This window comes from Podarcis gaigeae (assembly GCF_964106915.1).
Source record: "Podarcis gaigeae genome assembly, chromosome: 10".
In the NCBI taxonomy this organism is placed as follows: domain Eukaryota; kingdom Metazoa; phylum Chordata; class Lepidosauria; order Squamata; family Lacertidae; genus Podarcis; species Podarcis gaigeae.
The window spans coordinates 42,518,436-42,539,441 of record NC_139686.1 but is presented as its reverse complement, the minus strand read 5'-3'; the positions used below and the strand labels follow the sequence as shown (position 1 = coordinate 42,539,441).

The window sequence follows — 21,006 nt, the reverse complement described above, 5'->3', positions numbered from 1 at the left end:
GCTTCATTTCAACTACTTGGAGGAAAGGCAGGAAGGTATGATAAATTTAAAAAACACATTTTCACTTCTTGTATACTAGGTTTTGCAGAAGTGGTAGAAAAAGCAATGAATCATAATGAAAAGCCATATATTTTTTTCCTCCAACTCAAATGACAGCAGTTTAATGCATGTAGTATATGTCTTATACACAAAAACAAATCTGAGTGTTATTATTTATTATTAGAATTCTAGAAGTAACTGACTCTTTCAATTATATTTTTACTTGGCACATCATTTCATATGAATCTTATCCTTAAAATACTTAACGAAAATCAAAGCAAACCAAGCAACAAAAGCGAGTGTTTCTGTGGTAATCACCAGGTTTGATCTCAGACACAGTTATTATTGTGCTGGTTCAGGCAACTATTTCAGACTACCTGCTTCTGCCCAATTTAAGGAGAATATAGATATATATATTGGCAGCTAGATTTGCCAACTCCTTTCCATGCTGCTCAGGGAAAAGAAATATTGGGCAGATAGCTGTGCAGCCTATTGTACAAACATGAGAGAAATATGTACAAAGTCTGCACAGTAAAATGGTAACACTGTCAGCTTCTTTCCAACCCCACCCCTCCTTAGACAAGTCTGGAGACACTTATTCACTGTAATTGTCACTGCCAAGGAGTTTTAAACTGTTCATCTGAACCTACCCAGGAGCCCACAACCATAGGCATTCTGAGGGAGATGGTGAATCAACGCCCTTGATAGCAAAAACATTGAGCAAGGCCCCTGGATTTGACCAAGTGCAAAGGTTTTCAGTGGAAGGAACAGAGAAATACCCAAGCCCTGCTATCCATCCATCTACTGTGATTAGTCTGGCTACATGCCTGAAGACAACTGTTCCCAGCTGTCCAAGATCATGACTTGGCTCACATGGACTGTAATGCGAGGTGAGGAAGAACTTCCACTCCACAGCCAATTCTGCATGTGTGTGTGGAACTTCTACAGGCGCCTACATCCTTACAGCTTCCCTTGCCTTTTGCTTTTGCTAGCTCTTGGCATCTGCTTTTTCTTCATCTGTGGAGCTCTTAGGACAGCCATTTGTTAGAAATGAGTATCTTAGCCTTTCTGCCATGCAGATATGGAGTCCTATGAATTTCAGCATGGAAAAGAGATGCCCTTTGCCAATTAGCATTACAACATGGAGGACACATTTTTTATAGCACCGACCACCATGGTTGTGAGGGCAGAATTATAATGGCTGCAGAGGACTGTAGAATACATCAGACGAAACCCCAGAAAACAGGAAAGAAGAAATTGAAAGATAAATCAAACATTTGTCCATTGCTTGAAATCAGTAGCTTTCATGGTCTCCCATGATGAAGCTTATGAGAACTGTAGGAATTACAGTAAAGCAGGCGATATTAAAAAAAATGACTTCATATTTTCCCAGCTCCTTTGGGTCAATTTTTTGTTTTGTGTAAACACCGTTTACTGTGTTCAACAACACAGACACATAGCCTTCCATGCTGAAAGCTAGATATGATCCTGCTGCTTTGAAAGCCCCAAGGATAATTGCAAACAGGCTAATTAGAATGCTCAAAGGATAGTGCTTCCCAAGAATAATGACTTCCAGCAGTAATGTAAAAGGAATGATAAACTTCCTAAGGACTGTAAACATTGGCAAACTTATCCTTGCTTGTGCTTGATAATCCACTTAAATGATTTCCAACCTAAATCAGAGGAAGTAGAAACAGCTTCATGGGGGTAACCTTACCAAAATCAGGGAAATGAATGATTTTATTTTATTTTTTACATTAGAATAGTGCTGTCCTGCTCCAAGTTGCACTGGAGATGGGAATCTGCAATCAATCAGCCCCACCTTGTTTACCAGAAGGATGAAGAAAGGGCAGATTCCAAAGAAGAGGGCAGAAATTAGCTTGAACAGAGAGGAAGGGGTGGCGGCAGTGGCAGCAGAAGTGAGCGACTCCTCTTCCTCTTGTCTGCCTTTCATTTCTTGGCATGTGCGGCAACAAGCCCCAATCTGTTGGCCATACCAGATGGCATCCCCGCCACTCTGGCAGGCCACCACAGCCCCTCCTCACCAAAGGGGCTGATTAACATTTTTGCTTAACAGAGAAAGTTCTCAAAACCTGAGGCATGTCACCTGAAGATCTACAAAAGGGGTTTGTAGGAGAATAAAAACCAAGACCAAGAATCAAAAACAACATGAAACCAAGGGAGCATGACTTCCATGGAATTCCATTTACTATGGAACCAGCAAAATACTTCAGATCCTTGAATGGGCTGGACTCATCATACAACCTATTTCCAGCAGATGTGTAGTCCCCCTTGAAGAACCAGGCAGGGTTGCATCCTGCGTTTACTGATTGATCCAGCTTTGTTCCTGGATCTTCCAATGGTGGTTGTCACTAGGGACACTTTCCTGGTAAAGGACACTGCACACGCCTGATTAACATCCTGGTTGGAATGCTACAGTATGCTCTACATTGGGCTGCCACAAGCTGGTACGCAGGGCCTCAGCAAGAATTTGGACTGGTGCATGCATATGCAACTCCAATATTACAGCATCTTCACTGACGCCCTGCCTGTTTCCAAACCCAGTTCAAATGGTCAAAGAGGAACATGATATTTAAAGGACCATCTTTCCCCACAACATCCTGACTGCCTAGTCAGGTCTTCTAAACTTTCTCGCCTCATGCAGAAATAAGGAGAAAAGGGGAGAGCTCAAGGTTTGATACAGCACATCTTTGGTTTGTTGTGACAGCTGGACCAGACTAAATAGTTGAGTGTGTGGTCATCATGTTATGCATCCTTTGATATTTGTTGCTTAAATGGCTTACAAATTGGCTCATCTTGCAATTAGTGTTCATTAAGGAACAAAATGAGGTTAATAGTCAGAACCTGTCCTCTGCTGTATTTGTATTTGAGCAAAAAGGCATGTAGCATTTGGAAATGTTTAGCAGAATTTAACTGAATCAATGCACAAGCAGTACGACTTCCGCTTGCACAACATACTTTTTCACCCTCTCCTTTCGCTGTGCACACCCCCCACAGTGCCCAAAATTGCTCCAGAGGGTTGGAAGGAAGCCCAGCATGGATTTTGGGGGATCGCAGTGGGGGAACAATAGCAGAGCACATTGGCTGAGCACACAGGAGGTCCCAGATTCCATTCATTGCCACTCAAAGCAGGCAATACTTGGCTAGATGGATAAATAGTCTGATCTAGTAAAAGGCAGTTTCCCATGAAGCTGCTATTTGTCCCACTGGAGAAAACAGATAGGAACCAATACTGTCCTCATTCTCCCCTCCCCCCCCCCCCCCGCACCTAATAGAAACTTGAGGTAGGGGAATGTCATCTGGGGAAAGAGCAAAGAGGTGAAGATGACACACCTTCTCCCCCAAGGCTACTTATCTTAATCCAATATTCTTCCTTCCCTTCCACCCCTGACTCCCAGCTGCTTAGTTTAAAAAAAAAAAAAAATGTTGAGATTCAAGTGTTGGGCACACCATGTTGAAAATTCTGCAGCTTTAAGTTCTCCTCAATGCATATGTGTAGTCAGCAGAAACCCTACATTGCCTGATCTCAACAAGACATGGGAGTGAAAGGAATCGTAACCATACACATGTGCCCAAGCCTATAAAAAGTAGTATCTTTTTAAACAGAATTGCTGGCTAAAGCCACCCCCTTCAGCCAAAGTCACTTGCATGTCTTCCAGTCATAAAATTGCAAATTTGGCCATTCACCTCATCTGGTATGCCCACCTTCCAACTGGAAATTGGTTCTCTCAGGGCAGCTCTCGTCAGAGAACATCCTAGGTATCTCTTGGTGGGCAAGTCTATCTTATAAAGAAGTTGAGGTGACTCCACTCTAGACATGGCCAGTAGCAACACTGGTTTAAAGAGCAGTTCCCACTCCTGGCTAGCCCTGGGAACGGATTATAGGTAAGGCAGTAATTATAACATGCCCCATACTTTCCAGAATCATTATTCCCAAAAAACTAAGCAGTAGACTTATATGATTGGAGAGGAATCCCTGTTGAGAGCATGCAGAAGTTTCTGTTAGCGAAAAGACAAGGCAGTGAATTAACCTGTCAATCTGAAAACTAAATGCAGAGAGATACTGTGGAGCACTTCAGACAGAAAAGGGGAAGACATGCAGTAACAGTGTCTAGGTTGAGAATCTGGCTACCACACAGAATGTACAATCATGTTTTTTTTTTTATTTTACATGACTATAGATTTTGTCAAAAGTAGCTCACCAAAACAAGAAGTAAATAGCTTCACCATTGTTGTTGTTGTTGTTGTTGTGGTTGTTGTTGTTTAGTCATTTAGCCGTGTCCGACTCTTCGTGACCCCATGGACCAGAGCATGCCAGGCACTCCTGACTTCCACTGCCTCCCACAGTTCGGTCAAACTCATGCTGGTAGCTTCCAGAACACTATCCAACCATCTCGTCCTCTGTCACCCCCTTCTCCTTGTGCCCTCCATCTTTCCCCAGCATCAGGGTCTTTTCCAGGGAGTCTTCTCTTCTCATGAGGTGGCCAAAGTATTGGAGCCTCAGCTTCACGATCTGTCCTTCCAGTGAGCACTCAGGGCTGATTTCCTTCACCATAAAAGTATTCTATTCTGGATTGTTGAGAAACCTGAGGATGGCAGCTTACTATCTAAACATAGCTTTCAATATGCTGGTTATAAAAGCTGGAAAAATATTCAGAATTCTAGGTCCCAGAATTACCCTTCTACACACCTGAGCAATGAAGCAGGTGGAATTTTTCCACACACACCCCCCATCATCTCCTCTTTGCTGTATGTATCCCAATATTCCAAGTAAGTGCCTGATCTTTGGCAACAGACTGGAATTTCTCCAAGCAATCTTTGTAGCCATCCATTTCAGAGACCCCATTCCCAGATATGCTTTCTTTTCTTTTTTTAATTAAAAATATTTAAGTATAAACAAGTGTTGAAACATGAACAGTGAAAGTATAAACAGTGTTGAAACATTAAAAAAAAGCAGAACATAATGTTGTCGGTGAAGCTTTCCAAACGAAAAGGAAGCCCACACTTTATTTATCAGTTGCTGCATATGTGAGCATTACAATTTGGAGCCAACTTCTGCTCCCAGCCACACTAATGCAGATTATGACTGAATAGTGACTTTGAAGGTGTTCTCTGGGTTATTCCACCACAGCGGAATGTGCACATATGTACATGCATTCACACACAACCATCATCTGAAATGGCAGCACACATCATCTATGTGATGTTTATGTCAGAACAATGCGGAAATGTTTAAATAAATGGCAGAGGGATGCTGTTTTCAATTAAAAAGAAGAAGCCAGAAGCTGACCTGTTTCCATGGAAACAAGAGGAGGACTAGACAGTGCTGCTCTAGAAGGGAGAATTGCAGATGCTGGGCAGGGGGGGGGGAATGAAATATCTCTTATGTTACCTTTTTCACATATCTTTTTCACACAGTTACCATCAAAATATTAGGCCGACTGACTCCATTTTTCTTGCATTTCTAAACTTATTAAGCAACAGGTGTCAGCCAGTCCTCCAGCTGCCATCCTCTCACACCACTGCAGGATTGTTCCAAAAGGCAACTATTACAGTCCTCTCACAATGATTCATACCACCTTTGGAAAACGGATAAAACAGAATAGAAATGTCAGCAAAAGAGCTTTATTGCCATGCTTGATGTTTAATCAAAAACCTTTTCACTTCTCTTTCATGTAGCAAACTGTCCCTAAAGAGCCATTATTTTCAAATAGCGTGGCTGGAACTTGATAGCTTATGCTAATATATTGTTTTCTAAATAAGTTGAGCGGGCTTCTCTTACCATAGTGACAAAGTAGTTCTCCATATTTATTTACTGGAGGCAGTTTAGTAATAAGTTCCTGATAGAAGACATCTGTATCATCAATAGCTGAGAACACACTGAACACAATGCTCTCACACTGAGGGCTCTGCATCCCAGTAGCAAACATAGCCTGGTTTATTTCCATCCATTCATCCAGGTGTGCAGACAGGCAAACATAGAGGTCACACAACAGGATGTTAGAGGGAAAGGGAGGTCTGTGTGTGCTGTCCGTAGCCTCATGCAGCTGGAGCATTTACAAGGCACAGAGAGAGATGGCCAGATGGGAATGCAAGAGGCACATGTGTATCTCCTACTCAGCCTAACATCCTGCTGCACTTGTGAGCATAAGTAGTGGTGGGAGGGGAACTGGGTCCTATTGAGTCCTATCAAGTACTCTGAGCATGGGCACTGTACTCATGGTGCAAGAAAGTGGATCCTGCTTCTTGTACAGGTGAAATAAAGTAACTAAATAGTAATATGCTGAGGGGTCTGCTTTAAAAAAAACTTAAGAGGTGGGTGGGTGTTACCAATGCAACCAACTACGGTATGTCCTGGCCAGATGAAGCCAGTAGTATTGTGCTTGCTGCCATAGGAGGAAGTGATTCTGAAAGTCCTGCTTTCAACAGCGGTTCTCTTTTACTTATTTGCATCTATAAAAGGCACACACATAGTGTGGGTTGCCAGAGGCTGGGACCACATGGAGGGAGGGGTGGTAGGAAAAACAAACAGAGTACACATGTGGATTCAACTGCCTCAGTGTCACCCAGGAAATCACAACTGCAGTGATAGGCAAAGGAGAGTTGTTCCGTTGTCTGGAAAGATCACTTCCTGGTTCACATGGAGAAACCATTTTCAACCAAGCCTAGCAACGGAAGCGTGCAGCTTCCACTAGGTACCACTAGGTGTGGAAATTTTGTGTCCCTAACAATTTTTTGCCTGGGACAACCACCCCGTGCCCCCCCCCACACACACAATGTTACATCACTGTAGGCCCATAACCATCTTTATAGGATGCCCCTAAAAGGCTACTGTAAGCCAAACACAGCACTGGGACTTTGTGCTGTCATTTTGCTGCTGCTTTTATCTTCCTGTAGCAACTGCCCACAATTCACCAACATCCATTCAAACAGCTGATCCATTTGAGGTCCAGCTGCCTGCATATATTGCTCTTTGGAAACCTTATGTATTATAACAAAAGGAGTATTTTTGTTGTTGTTGTTATGCTTCCTACCCAGTAAACCTACAGGTGAGGAGGCAGTAACTGAAGCCATGTGAAAAACCAGCAATGATGAAGCCCTAAAAGACTTTAGACCTAGATAATTCTATCAGGTTATCCATGGACTAAAACAACACAGATGGTGTAACACAGTATGCAGTTCTGAGTTTACTCTACTAACCTACTTTCTCATACTTCTAGACTTCTCATACTGCCAAGCACCATACTGACAGCTCTTTAGGACAACCATTTCAGGATAAGAACCTCCTCCTAAAGTACTTGAGCTTTTCTCCTGAAAATGTTTTAGTGAGAAAATTGCCATTGGGAGTGGGGCCCTGAGAAAGAAAGAGTAAGAAACGTTTCAGCCTGAAATTTTATTTACATCAATTCCACTATTGATGCATTTCACAGCTTACAATGCGGGCAATAGCCAGTACAAAAGCAATACTCTCCAGATGTTGTTGGATTCCAGTTCTGACCAAGCTCAGCCAGCATGGCCAATGGTCACAGATTATGGGAATTGTATTCCAACAACATCTGGAAGGCACCATAAGAAAAGCAGCATTGCTATACATGTTTACTCAGAAAAAAGTCACACTGTGTTCAACATGGTTTCCTTTCAGGTAAGAGGTATAAGACTTTTAACCTAAATCTGGTTTATGGAATGGGACCTTAACGTGAAAAGTCCTTCACAATTCTTATTTCTAACGGTTCTCTGAATATTTTTAATACTCTGCTTTTTCCTTGCTTGGTGCTCCAGGTAACTATCAATAACATAGTAATGCAATACAAAAAGAAATGTGATAAATATCAGATAAATGCATCCTGTCTCTCCTCCAAGGGCTTCAGATACACTTTCTACTATTGCAACAACCCTCTGAGAAAGGTCAGGCAAAGAGACTGCAGCAAGGTCACCCACAGAACTTTGTGTCTGCGGAGATATTACAACCTTCATCTCAGCAGCCCAAATCCAATGCTACCCATTCCTTTATGCCACCACATCATTTTAAAGATGGAGAATAAGCTTTCCAATACACAGTTCAATGCAGGATAAATGGACAAACCCTGCATTTCAATATGAGGTACTATAGACTGAGTTAACATTCAAGCAAACAACCGTACAGCAGAATGAAGAGCATGATTTCAAAGATACATGCTGATCAAGTGAAGAACAAGTCAACATATCTAGTCTCGGTCTCAAGGGCTGCATGCATTCCTATTCTTCTTTGGCCATGATCAAAAGACAAGCAGTCTGACTGTGTTACAGATACCTGTACTGCTCACGTCACCAAATAACAACATATATATTCCCCACTAGACAAAGATGTCCAAGCATCTATTCTTTAACAGAAATGTGTTTGTTATACTCTATATATGCACTACACTGTGTATATATACACTGGGTGGCATTCAACTAAGTTAAATTTATAAAAAAAAACATGGCTAGGTTAGGTCCATTAATTTCTGTAGATCAACTCTTGAGTAAAACTTCATTAATACCACCCACTATATCCTCCTTGTACATGTGGACAAGGATATATAAAATATCATTTTCCTCCACAGAAGGAAGAGCAGCATGGATGGGAAAACATCCATTTTGAGTGAAAATTTTGAGTGGGAAAACAGCCTGAAGAGAAAGGGTTAAGCAGCTCTTCTTCTTTCCCCTGCTGTTTGCCCACTAAAATGGGCTGCTTTTGGTTTAACAAATGTGTTCTTGGAAATTGGGAAATGTACTGTTATGGACAATGGCCTCGTTCACAAAGCATAGCAAGCCAAGCTATGGTTTACTGTAAGGTTACCAGACATCTCCATTTCTGAGGAACAGTCTCCAGATTTACAAATCAGTCCCCTGACAAAATCCATCTATTTAGTAGGAAGTTGAAAAGTGTCCCCAGATTCATTGAAAAAAAAATCTGGTAACCTTAGTACTGGGAACGCATAAAGGTGCTGGCTGCTGGAGAGTAGCTTGTAGCTGCTTGACTCCCTCCTGGTTCTTTCTGCTTCTTGGTTACAGTGCATGGCTATTGAGGAGAAATTAACCACAAGTCCTCCTAGTTCAGATGACACGCTAAGACCAACCTTGGGTTAACTCACTGTGGTGCAACAGTAAATGGGACCAGGGAGGAGGAAAGCAGCTGCAAGCTCATCTTCAGGAGCCCCCATGGTCCCAATAAACCATACTTTGCTTGACTGTGTCAGATGAACCAGGCCATTAAGCAGAGGAGCATGTATCCTGCTGTAAAAATTCCAGCTCCGTACAGGTGCCACTGTTTTTCACTACCTATCAGCCTCAGTTTCTTATCTATGAAACAGACAAATTAAGACACAGGAGCCGTAAAATAACTTTGCAGTTTAAAATGTAGTAAAAAATGACACAAGCATTGAATAAAACTAATGAAAGCCTACTCGTATTGCAGAGAAGCTATGCAAATGTAACCTCAGACATTTATTCTACATTCATTCAAACATCCGGATCCAAAACAGATTTTTTAAATGGACCCCAAAGAACCGACAGGTATCTATATATACTTTGTCCCCAAGGCACACCCTGACAGCCTTAGTTTGGGGAACTGAGAACACTGTTTCAGTATTTCCAGTCCTTGCTGTTCGGTGGTCTGGTGTACTTCCTTCTGCCTTGAGCTCCACTGATCCACACAGCAGACAATGACCAAGCCAAGACCAATGTAGGCAACCCTGACTCTCTGTACCAAAATCAGGACTTGCTATCTGCTTTTTCAGGAGGCTTTCCCCCAAGCAAACCCTGTAAGCTAAAGTGCCCTGCTTCATTGATACGGCTTGTTGGATCACAGAAACACAAGGCAACTTCAGACATGCACATAGCATCCTGTTGCTTCCATACAGCTGCTCTTAAATGGTGTACTATCTTTCAGATGGGCATTTCAAGAGTGTGCTCATGCATAATAGAAAGAATCACACAATAGGGGGAGCCAGATTTAGCATTAAGCTGGCAATTATATTCAACCAAGGTTAGTTTTTATGAGAAAGTTGGATAGAAACTCTATTCTGATTAAACTTTTCTCACTGGTGTATCAGCGCCATTCAGGAAACCATCTTATAGATGACAAATCTACAGATACAAACAGAAAACTGGGGAGAACTGACCCTCATTTTCATGCCTCTGAGGCAGCTAAGGCCTGCTGGTATTGGAGACAGTAGTGGCTGCATGCTCTCAGTTTGCATGGAAGACCTGCCTTCTAGGCTCCCTTCCTGTTTTGTCAGTTACTACAAGACATTCTTCCATCCAAGATCACCATCAAGCCCATTCAGCTGGTGAACCATGAGCAGGCCTTCCATATGGAAGACTTGGGTTCACATCTCGTGGCACTGACAGAGCCCCAAGGCCTTTGATAAGTAAAGGAGTGGGGGAAGATGTGACACACTCTATGGATAAAGAATTCATGCACCAGCCCTTTCCATATAGTGTTAACAGGGCAACTGCTGTCATTCACCACTAGCACCACTCCATACTAATACGCCACTGCCCATGGCAAGTACATCTATTCATGTCAATTATTGCTCTCCATGGACCAATTCTCTCTCCCCCCCATATGAGGGAGTTCACCTAAAACACATGCTTGAGAAGGCCTCTTACCTGTGGCCCGCCTCATTTCAGCCCCCTTAATGCCACTGTGTGAAATGGGAACAATAAGGCATCTCACATGGTTAAGAGCACTAAGAAAGGCGGCAGTCTCACACACACCTGGGAATGTGTGAGAACGCAATGGGACCCACCTACACATAACTGCTCTTAATAATAATAATAATAACGAAGAAGTTACAAGAATAGGAGTAGCAGCAACAACAAGTATTCGATTCTATGCATGTTTACCCTGAAGGAAGCTCTCCCCGGGTTACTCCTAGGAAGAGAAGCCAACTTCTAGGGGCCAAGATCCCCATTAAAATATATGAGGGGATGGGGCACCCCAAAGTTGATGAACATTACCATTCAAATGGTGCAATTGCTCCCCATCATGTGATTGGTTATGCGAGGTGGGGCTTACCTGCCCCCCCCCCAATATTTTCTTCAAGTTGGCAACCCTGCTCCCAGGTCACTGGTTGCAGGTTGTGACTGCCTTGGTTTCTGTCAGCCCCTTCCTCTCACAGCAGCCTTCTTCGAAGGATTGGTGGGTGAGTTTTTAAGGGGGGCACGGGGGGCAGGACCTTCCCCTCCCCTCCACCCACTCACCCCCTGCCTCGGCCTCGCTCTCCTTACCCTGGCGGCGCGGGAAGAGTAGGGGTCCTCGAAGAGCGCCCACATGCGCGGCTGGAGCCTCTTCCAGCGGCCGCCCTTGCCGTCGAGCGGGGCTCCGAGGGCGGCGGCAGCTGCGGCGGCGGCGCCCACGTCGTCGATGCCCAGTCGCTTGGCGGCCAGCTCGTCGTCGTCGGGCTCGGCGGGCGGCTCCCCGGTGATGAGGTCGGGCGCCTCGAAGATGTCGAGCGCCTCCTCGGCGTCGCGGTGCTGCCGGTAGGTCATCCAGCAGCAGGGCTCCACGTCGGTCTCGTCGATGCCCCAGAAGGCCAGCTCCTCCTCGAAGAGCGGCCCGCACACGTCGGCGGGGCAGTGCAGCTTGCCCGTGCGGTAGTAGTTGAGCACGTAGGCGAAGACGCCCGGGTGCCGGTCGAAGAAGAACTCGCAGCACGTGGCGCCATTGCTGCGCGGGCTCCAGGCACTGCCGCCCGCGCCGTCCAGGGGGCCGCCCGCGCCGCCGCCGCCGCTGCCTCCGCCCGGGTTGGGTCCCGGGTTGGGGGCGGGCAGGGGCGGCGGGGGAGCCGGCAGGGGCGGCGCTTGGTGCTCTTCCCCGCCGCCGGGGGACTCGCAGGCCAGCAGAGCCAGGCGGGTGCCCGGCAGCGTCTTGAGGGTGCTCCGGTAGGTCTCGTGCCTCGTGCCCCCGACGTTGAGGATCACCCTCTCGTGGTCCTCGAGCTTCCCCATCTCTGTGGCTCAGACATGACTGCGGGAGAGAAAAGGAGAAGAAGGAGGAGAGATGCGCCCAGAGGCAACAGAGCAGGGTGGCTATTTTTAGGCCGCCTGGGGAAAGGAAGACGTCGATTGCCATGGGAGAGTGGGGGAGGGGCCACGGCCACCACCACGTGATAATTGCCCCCAAATATGAATGGGAGGTAGCAGGGAGGGGTAGCAGCTTCCTAGAGGTTGCACCTGGCATGGAAGGGAAGGGTAGCTAGTTGCATCTTCAGGGGAAGGGGCGAAGCCCTTCGAGAAGAGACGTACAACCCGTCCTGATCCTACAGCCCCCTGCTGGTCTTGTCCAAGAGAGGGCGCTCTTCCCAACCTACACCGTTTCCTGCTGGAACCCAGAGCCAGGTCACCAGAGGGACTTCCCCATGTTGTTGCCTCCGTTTCCCTTGTCCCGCGTTTGCCTCCCCCACTCCCAATATCCGCCGTTCTTCTTAACAAAACCCAACCCCATGTCCCATCCCTTTTGGCCGCCCTAGACTCTGAAGCCTCAAGTTTCCCGTCTAAGTTCCTCGCAAGCAGTGGCAAAGAACGCAGCTCAAGGGAAAAGTTGCTCCGCCAACGACCCTGGAACCAACCTGGCGCTCCTTCCAGCTCTTCCCTGGGCACAATCCGGAGCAGCCCCCTTGCCCCACACTCCTTCCGCCTTCGCCTCTCCTGCTTTCAGATGGCTGCTCTTCCTCATCCTTCCATCTCCTCGCCCTCCCTCCGCTTGAGATGATCCGGACTCTGCCTCAAAGCGCCCCCTCCCTCCACACACACACAAACACCCCAATACAGCCAAGGCTCACACCGGAATAGAGCCGCTTCTCCTTGCTAGCAATCAGTAGTCACCTTCGTCAACCCTCTTCATCCCTCCTCACTGAATTCTTTCGTTCAAGTTGTCTGGACAAACATGAGGAATTAAAACGAGGTGCCCTTTGTCCATCTTCTATCTATTAGGAGAGAAATCTACAGGAGACATCTGGGATTGACTAGTGATAACGAAACACACTTTGCATTCCCCCCCCCCCCCGCCTTCCCAAATCCAGCAGCAGGCACACCCTATAGGATCTGTTGTCGTGCAACCTTAGCAGCAGATTTCTACGTTCCTCATCCTCGCCAGATTATGCGTGCAGGTTAATTTCAGGACCGAGAAGCAGATGTAATCAGAAATGCGCTGCTATGGTTATCCCCCTCCCCATGCCATCCTTCCCCATACCTTGGTGACACGAGAGAAAGAGGCTGCTCTTCACATTGCAAACGCTCTTTCCTTCGCAGCTGCCTCCAGACTCGGTTGTGTTGGTGTCAAACGAAGAACTACTTGTTGTAGCCGGGAAGGGGGGGCGCTCCTCCCATCTTCAGGTGGCCATGCCAGCGCCCTTGACTGCCAACCCCGAAAGCAAGGGAAGCAGCCCCCACCTGCTGCTAGGAAACCTCTCTTCAGTCATTGTGCCAGATCGAGGAGACGCTTTAGCTTCGCGGAGGAGGAAAAATCATCACAAAAACATTGGGGGGGGGGGGTAGGCGAGGTTGCCCTCGGCAGGGTGGGCTCAAAGCGTCTGAAGGAGTCGGCGCTGCTCCATCTAAGCGCCTCTCCACTCGCTCCAGCTCCAAGGTGAAAGGAGCGCTGCTGCCAAGGCTTCCCCTGCCTTTCAAGAGAGGCGAGGTGGGAGCTGTCCCTTCAGCACCATTCTCCCGCAATTACGTGGCAGGCGACCCCATTAGCCTTGTTTTCTCGGGTTGCGCGATTGCTTCGATCGCTGAAAGCAGACCAAACGCGACGCAAAAGCCATCTCTGAGGAATGCACCTCCGCTCCTTTCACGCGCTGATTTCACTTCGAGGGAAGCAGAGCATCCGGTTGGAGAAGAGTTGTTTACCTGACAGGAGCAGTGAGGATGGCACCTAGCTACAGGTGACAGTGACACGGAGTAGGCTTTAGAAGAATAATTCTGGATGTAGGAAGTGCAATGGCAGTCAACAGCAAGGATGAGGGGAAAGACACAAGGATGTGGCTGAACGTTGTTGTTTCGTGTCTATGGACCTCTGTTTCTAGTCTTGCCTCCTTATTCACTGCACTCACAGGAGCGCTTTTAAGGTTTGTTGTGTGTCACTACTATACCCCATCTCCACAGAATGTTCCTTCACAACCTCACCACAATCTCTGGGAGCTCAACATGAACAGAATGGTTCCAAAATCTTTCTTTATAAACAACAACAACAACAACACATTGAAAAGTACCTGGAACAGAAGGATATAGTGGCTAGCTCTGCTTCCCATTAGGTAGCCATTGTGTCACCATGATCCACAAAAAAATGAATCTGTTCAAGGGTTATGAGACTGCTTTCAGATGTAATCATAAATACACTTGCACACACCCCATCCCACTGATCGTGTAGTCCTTTCCTTGGTGGTAGAAAAGCTCACCTAGATCATCTGACATCAGGAAGAGCCACTATCCAGAAAGCAGAGGGCCAACCCCGCATTACCTAATATGATGTTTTGCCCTAAGAGTCCAAGGAGGCTGAAGGACAACAAAGAGGTGTGATTTTTCATTCAGCGTAAAAATAGGTAGAGATCACTTAATAACAGTCAGAATCAAGTAGGGAATCTGAAGTCCCTTCTCAGTGCAAGTAAGCCTGAAAATCTTTAAATCCACCGTTACAAGTGCATACACAAGATTTCAAAAGCAAATGCAATTTTTCACTGGATTGCTCTACATACAATTGTAGGCAGACTACATCCCAAGAGAAGCAGCCACATATTCCTGACATCTATAAAGAATGCTAACCCTCAACAAGACCTAAGACTATAACTGCATTGCAGGTTACAGCTTATCTGCATGTTTTTGTATTTATGTGCATCTTCACTCCTCCCAATTTGCTAGTATTAGAAACACCTCCTGTATCTGTGCAACAAAGTTTTAAGCTTTTGGGGTGCAACCAATCTGCTCCTAGAAATATATAGCTATAGTTTTATTTCTATGATCTTGCAGGTCCTTGTCTTTTAAAAATCTCCCTTATGAGAATTTCACAATTATGATTATACACTATAATCACATTTACTGGTAAAGTATATTTGTCTTATTATGGCCAGGATAGGGAAGATGCTGATTTTTCACCAAGAAACAAAATAAATCTCAGTGATCAGCTTGAACTATCCTTGAAGAGTTACCAAACAAAGAAGTACAACAAGACAAAACATAGGAAGCTCCATTGACAGATAATGGGGGGGAGGGAGGGGGAATCAATGATGAAATGTCTGCCTACATTTCTTGCAGCAAGGAAACTGATATATGGAGACTAGCAGCTCCTAAAAGTTTTTAGATGATGGTGAGCTGCTTCTACATGAAACCAATATTGACCAGGTTAACTCAGTCCATCTTCCTTCGCAGGACAATCTACATGCTAAGGAATGAATGCAGGCAAGAGAAGATAGTTTAGTAGAAAAGAAGTCAAAAGGCAATGTGTGCAAATACCACGGGCATGCCCTAAGATGTTACACAGCCTGAACTTCACATTATTTCTTGAGCTCTGTTTTGTACATTTGAAGGAGATCATTTGCTAGGGATAAAGTGTCAGCATGCAGAGGGTCGAAAGGACAGCAGGCTAGCCCCAGCCGGGTCGTTTCCTTCCAGCCATCCCACTGTGAAGACCCATCGGCCTCTGCTCCGACGTAAATCAGCGACCCAGGCTTCAAAGCCAAGGCACACTATATTAGCAGAGCAAACTGCACACACAGAATAGGCGTGAGGCTTGTGGAAGCATACTACAACTACGGATTTATTAATCATAAATCAGGACAAAAAAACTTGTCATCTCTCTCTTTGTCTTCTTGGCGAGAGAGGCAAAAGCAAAAGCAATAACACAGTGGAAGTTCCGCTAACGCCAGCAAAACAGTGCTGGAATGTTGTGGTTCGAGGGCCCGACCCCCGCGAAGTGAAAGGAAGACACAAGGACACGTGATATAAGGTTAATGGGCTAGAAAAGGCCACAACTTTATTGATTACAGCAATGAAAAGGTATTGGCTTAGGCATTGGATCGAAACAAGTGGGTTTATTCACCAGGGGTTCATCACCTGTTGATGCTAATCCAACTATAGGCTCACCCCTGCTGTCACCGCGGGTCGTGCCATGGCCTCCCGCCAAGCAGGCATCGGACAGAATACATGACCGCCTGATTCCTTTAACGGAATACCCCTAAAAATTGAAGGCGTAGGCGATGGCCACACCTAGCACTTCGACACACCACAACACATTATTCCAATGCCTAACCTACCCACCAATACCACAAAAGTTGTGACGATTGCTACGAGGTAGGCGAAAAAACCAAAAAGCCTATTGCCAAATGGAAAAACTCCTACCAGGCCCCCCGGGCAACCAGGGCGACCAACCTAAGGTCCATAGCAAGGCCAATGACCTAAGCCCTAACTAAAAGGAAGTGGAGGGTGGGTGACTTGTGACGGGACGACGATGTGGAATGAGGCCAGGGAAAGGCTGGCACTGCAGCAAAAGGCTGCTGAACACGCCCCCACCGCGGCACCTGGTTGGGTGGCCACCGGGGGGCGTGAGTGCCAGCCAGGTGAGCTGGAGGCAGGGGGCAACGCCCCCTGCTGGGCGGTGCTCGGGCTCCCGCCCACAACCACTCCCCTCTCTTTCAGGGAGGAGAGTCTTAAACAGACATGTGACACGTAACAGTTCCATGTCTGCTCCTTAAGGTGGAATGGAAATTTCCCAACATAGAGAACCGCCCGCCTCCCCATAGAACGCCATTGACACATCGCAAAAGGCAACCAGGGGGCTCAGCCAATGGTGGGAGAATTAAGATCCAAAAGCTGGCAGAGATTGTAGCATTACCTAGCTATTCCTCTGTGCCACCGTCTCTTTTCTCTACCTCACATATACACATGGGGCATAAGAGGAATCAATTGCAAATCAATTGCAATCTGGTAAGCAAGAACAGGCCTGCAGCACCTGCAGAGTTGGATGGTGGTTCAAGCTGTGTGTCATCAGGCCAATAGCCACAAGTTTCCCATTCCAGCGCTAGAACATCTAAGATTCAAGAATACCTTGGATATTAGGTCTCCTTGTGATCAATGCTGGTAATTGTCCGTAAGAAGGGGCTGTCTTTCTCAATGCCTTCCAGTGTCTGTGTCACAGCTGCTGAATCCATTAAAAACTAACTGCAACATCTGAAGCATGGCACAAGGTATTATTTTGTACCATTGCTCAATTGGTGTGCTCATAGCAAAAGGAAAAGTTGCTTATCTAAAAGCTATATTTGTTTTGTATCTTTGTCCAAGAACACAGTAACATATAGAGTGATCTTTAAATGGGTCACCATCCCCTAATTAATTTCATTAGTGTCTACAGCTTTCTTTTTTTGGTTCCCGCTTCTGGGAGAAACTCTGGCTTTTTGTAGGCCTTTGACTTCATTATATCCCTCTTCTAGGGACATTTAAACATATTTTTGGTCCATTTGGCCTCATTATTTCCTTCCCTTTTGTTGTGATTTGCTTCTCTCCAAGCTAAGGGATCCACTTGTAATTTTAATTTAGGCTAGCTTGAACAGCATTTGACTTCAGAGGTCATCTATGCCTATTATCAAGATCCTACACACATCCAACATAGTCAAGGAGTCAAAATCATTTAGATTCACCGTCACCCTTCCCAATCCTGCAGAGCTCTCTAAATCATCTAATCTGTTCTTCTAACTTTTGTTTTCTTAAGTGGCTTTAAGGACATTTATAACTTTTCCCTCTGGCAACAATTTTAAGTTACTTAAGTATTAGAGAATGGCAACATATATGCTTTTCTGCTAAAAGAAAAACAGAAAAATAATATTTCCCCTTGTTTTTAGAAGTATTTGCACATTTATTTTGTCTAAATTTGTTTCTGTGTATTTGTTTCCTCTTCTTCTTCTTCTTCTTCTTCTGTGTAGTAGAATGCAATATAGATTGCATAAATATTATAACATCTCCTTAAATCAGTCCCAACTGAATTTCACATACAGTATGATAGCATCTTAAATTCATTTAACTTGTGTGATTTCCAACTTATATGGTTGAAGACTGATCGGTTGAAAACACACAAATTAAATGCGTGGAAGGTGGAGAGCTTAAAAGCGCTTTGCCTTGCTTGGGGGACAAGGCCTGCTCAGTGAACCGTCCACAAAAGTAAGAATGTGTGTGCAGGAGCTGTTCCAAGCAGGTGGTTCAAGTATACACATTTTTGTGTATATGTGCCATCCCCATGCATGATGTGATCATACTGCATATTGTTCAGTGGAAACTGGTTTATAGTTGAGGTTTTGTTGAAGCAGACATTCTCAGCTTTAAACAAAAGAAATCTTCTTTTGAAAGGAATTTTAAAAGAAAGATTCATCTTGAATCAGCAGAAAGTAACTTTCTTGAAGAGATATCTTACTAGAAGACAACAAACACTTCCTTGCAAGCTCTCTTAAATATGTATCACTTTAATGAAAAGATTCTTGACATGATGTGAAACCAATGATACTGGCAACTGCAAACAAACAGAAAAAAGGGAGGAACACGACCAATGAGTGACATGAGAAGGAAGCATAGTCTGAGGGAAGTCCAAAGGGGCAGATAGAGAGACATAGAGGGCCACATTCAGCCCCTAGACCTGAGGTCCTCCACTTCCATTTTAAACCAATTTGTATTTTTGAAAGAGCATAAAAGTGTTTGAGGGGAACAGGATTTTTTATTTTATTTTTTGCACTGGGCTAAACAGAAAAAAGCTATTCTCAAGGAAACATGAAACCAACTTATTTACTAGTGCAAATAGCTTTAATCATCTCAGAGATATAGTGATCCATATAAGCAGCCAGAGAGGAGATCGCGACTGCAGCAACATGCTGAACTAGGAAGCCATAGCTTGGTGTGGTGTCTGAACCTGGGTCTATGGTTTAGCTCTGTCCAGGCTAACCATGAGTTGTAGACCAATAACAAACCTTAGTAACAGCTTGTGGTGAGACTCTGGAGAGTTTGCCTCGAGTCTTGTGTTTGGATGACACACTAAGCCAAGGATAGGGAACACGTGGTATCCAGATGGTAACTCGGTAACTCCCATCATCTCTGACCTTGGCTATGCTGGCTGGGGCTGATGGGATCGTAGTCCAACACATCTGGAGGATTACAGGTTCCCCATCCCTGCACTAAGCCAAGCCAGGCTTCGCTGAGCATAGCAAAGATACAAAACAACTAGAGATGCAAATCAGCTGCAATCTGCTCTCTGGGATATCACACCCCCATGTTAGCATGATGTGTGAAAGGGCCAAAGAGAATAGAAAGTATAAAACAGGTTAAACCACAGACCTTTTGAGAATGTTGTTAGAAATTTCTTCCTGCCTCTCTTTTGTATGAGTTTCAAGTGGACTGAACTGGGCTTTCATTCTTGCCCACAAGTAAGAGCACCTACTGATGCAGTGAGCAAGATACTGGTGTGTTGAAACAGCTAAGTGATGCTGCTAGTGTGGATCCCTGTGTGGCAGTGAAAGCTTCTCTCTCTTTTGAAGAATCATGGGGCAGGGAAAGGAATCAGCAAGTCCTGGAAGTAGGTGCTGCTGGAAGACACTCTATTGCTTTCTTCTAGATTCCAAGTCAGGCAGAGGGATACCATAATAAACATATTCCTTTTAAGAGGCTAATGTGTAAATCAACTACAATGGATGCCATTCTCAAAGTTGCAGCCACATATGTGAAGGCAGGAAAAACTTTCTTATTCCCATTTCAGAATTTACAAAAGATCACAGTAGAAGTGATATGCTTACTTGTAGATCAGATGCTTTCCACCTTCATTTGGGTTGCATTTTCCCCTCCCCCATGTAACTTTTGCAGAGAAAACTGCTTCTGTTTGGATGGAGCTGTCTACTGCCATGGAAACAGAACAATCTTCTGCAAAGGACCAATGCTGAGATTGCTCTGCCTATTTTCTGGCAGCATTTCCCACTAAAGTGTCTAGGAAGAGCTTCAGTGGCTTCCTGTTATAGCTTGTAAATTGAATGTGTTGCTTACCTACATAGAAAGGGCTAATGGTCAAGTACTCTTATTAATTGTTTCTATCTATATAGTAAAAAATGGGAATGTCACTGTGCAGCCTCTATTCAGGAGTCATAGTGCCACATCATATTCCTGGATTTGTACATGAAACCAGTCCCTCAAACCAATATTTGCTTCCTGGATCAAATTGTATGATGGATAGTAAGACTACTCCAAGTCAAGTACGCTTTAAATCAGGCATAGGCAAACTCGGCCCTCCGGATGTTTTGGGACTACAACTCCCATCATCCCTAGCTAAGAGGACCAGTGGTCAGGGATGATGGGAGTTGTAGTCCCAAAACATCTGGAGGGCTGAGTTTGTCTATGCCTGCTTTAAATGCTTCTGGTCTTCTTCCTCATTGCCTTGTAGCTTTGAAGCACAGAAGCTCAATAGTTGGGGCTCTCACTTCTGCTGTCTGTTGTTTCTCTTTTCAATCTACAAAGATAAATGACACTCTAAAATAACTAACACAGGGTGACATTGAGCCATAATAAATATAGGGACCAGCCATTCTATCAGAGTAGACCCAAAGGCACATGAAGCCACTATGCTGTAGTAGATAACAAAACTGTTCTTAGGTTATGGAATAATTTGCATATTTCTGACTTAGTATGCTAATTAAAAAGAAGCCAATAGTTTGTCCCTGTAGCAATTCTAAACCTTCTAACTCCAAGATTCATTTGTAAACCTTGATTAACCAGCCAAATAGCTTTAGTGCAGAAGACATCTGGCTTGGTAGCCCTTTAATGCTTTCCTTTAATCCTATTTAGAGTACCTTTAATTTATGCCATGAAAAATAAGTATTATATTTTGTCTCCATTGTAAGGTTATGCTACAACTGTCCATATCCTTGTTTCTTTGTGACTGAATGTCATCCTAAGAGACTGAAA

At 44.9% G+C, this 21,006-nt stretch overlaps 1 protein-coding gene and 1 pseudogene across 9 annotated transcripts in view; both read right to left on the bottom strand.

Moving 5' to 3' along the window:
- The window catches only part of KCNC2 (potassium voltage-gated channel subfamily C member 2), an 86,462-nt gene extending 71,997 nt beyond the window's left edge, over positions 1-14,465 (bottom strand). For 2 of the 8 annotated variants that reach the window (XM_083699251.1, XM_083699250.1), the window contains exons 1-2: positions 13,277-14,453; positions 11,314-12,052 (exon numbers count right to left, since the gene is read on the bottom strand). In XM_083699251.1, the coding sequence (XP_083555377.1) occupies positions 11,314-12,033 (720 nt within the window). In that variant the 5' untranslated portion in view covers positions 12,034-12,052; positions 13,277-14,453. Of the gene's footprint in view, positions 1-11,313; positions 12,053-12,653; positions 13,242-13,276 lie in introns of those variants that run through there. The other 6 variants (XM_083699252.1, XM_083699255.1, XM_083699248.1 and 3 more) reach the window with 6 other exon arrangements.
- On the bottom strand, positions 1,028-1,993 carry LOC310825830 (nucleotide sugar transporter SLC35D2 pseudogene; annotated as a pseudogene). Its single transcript has one exon. The product of its transcript is annotated as a nucleotide sugar transporter SLC35D2 pseudogene (transcript).
- Positions 14,466-21,006: the final 6,541 nt, after the last annotated feature.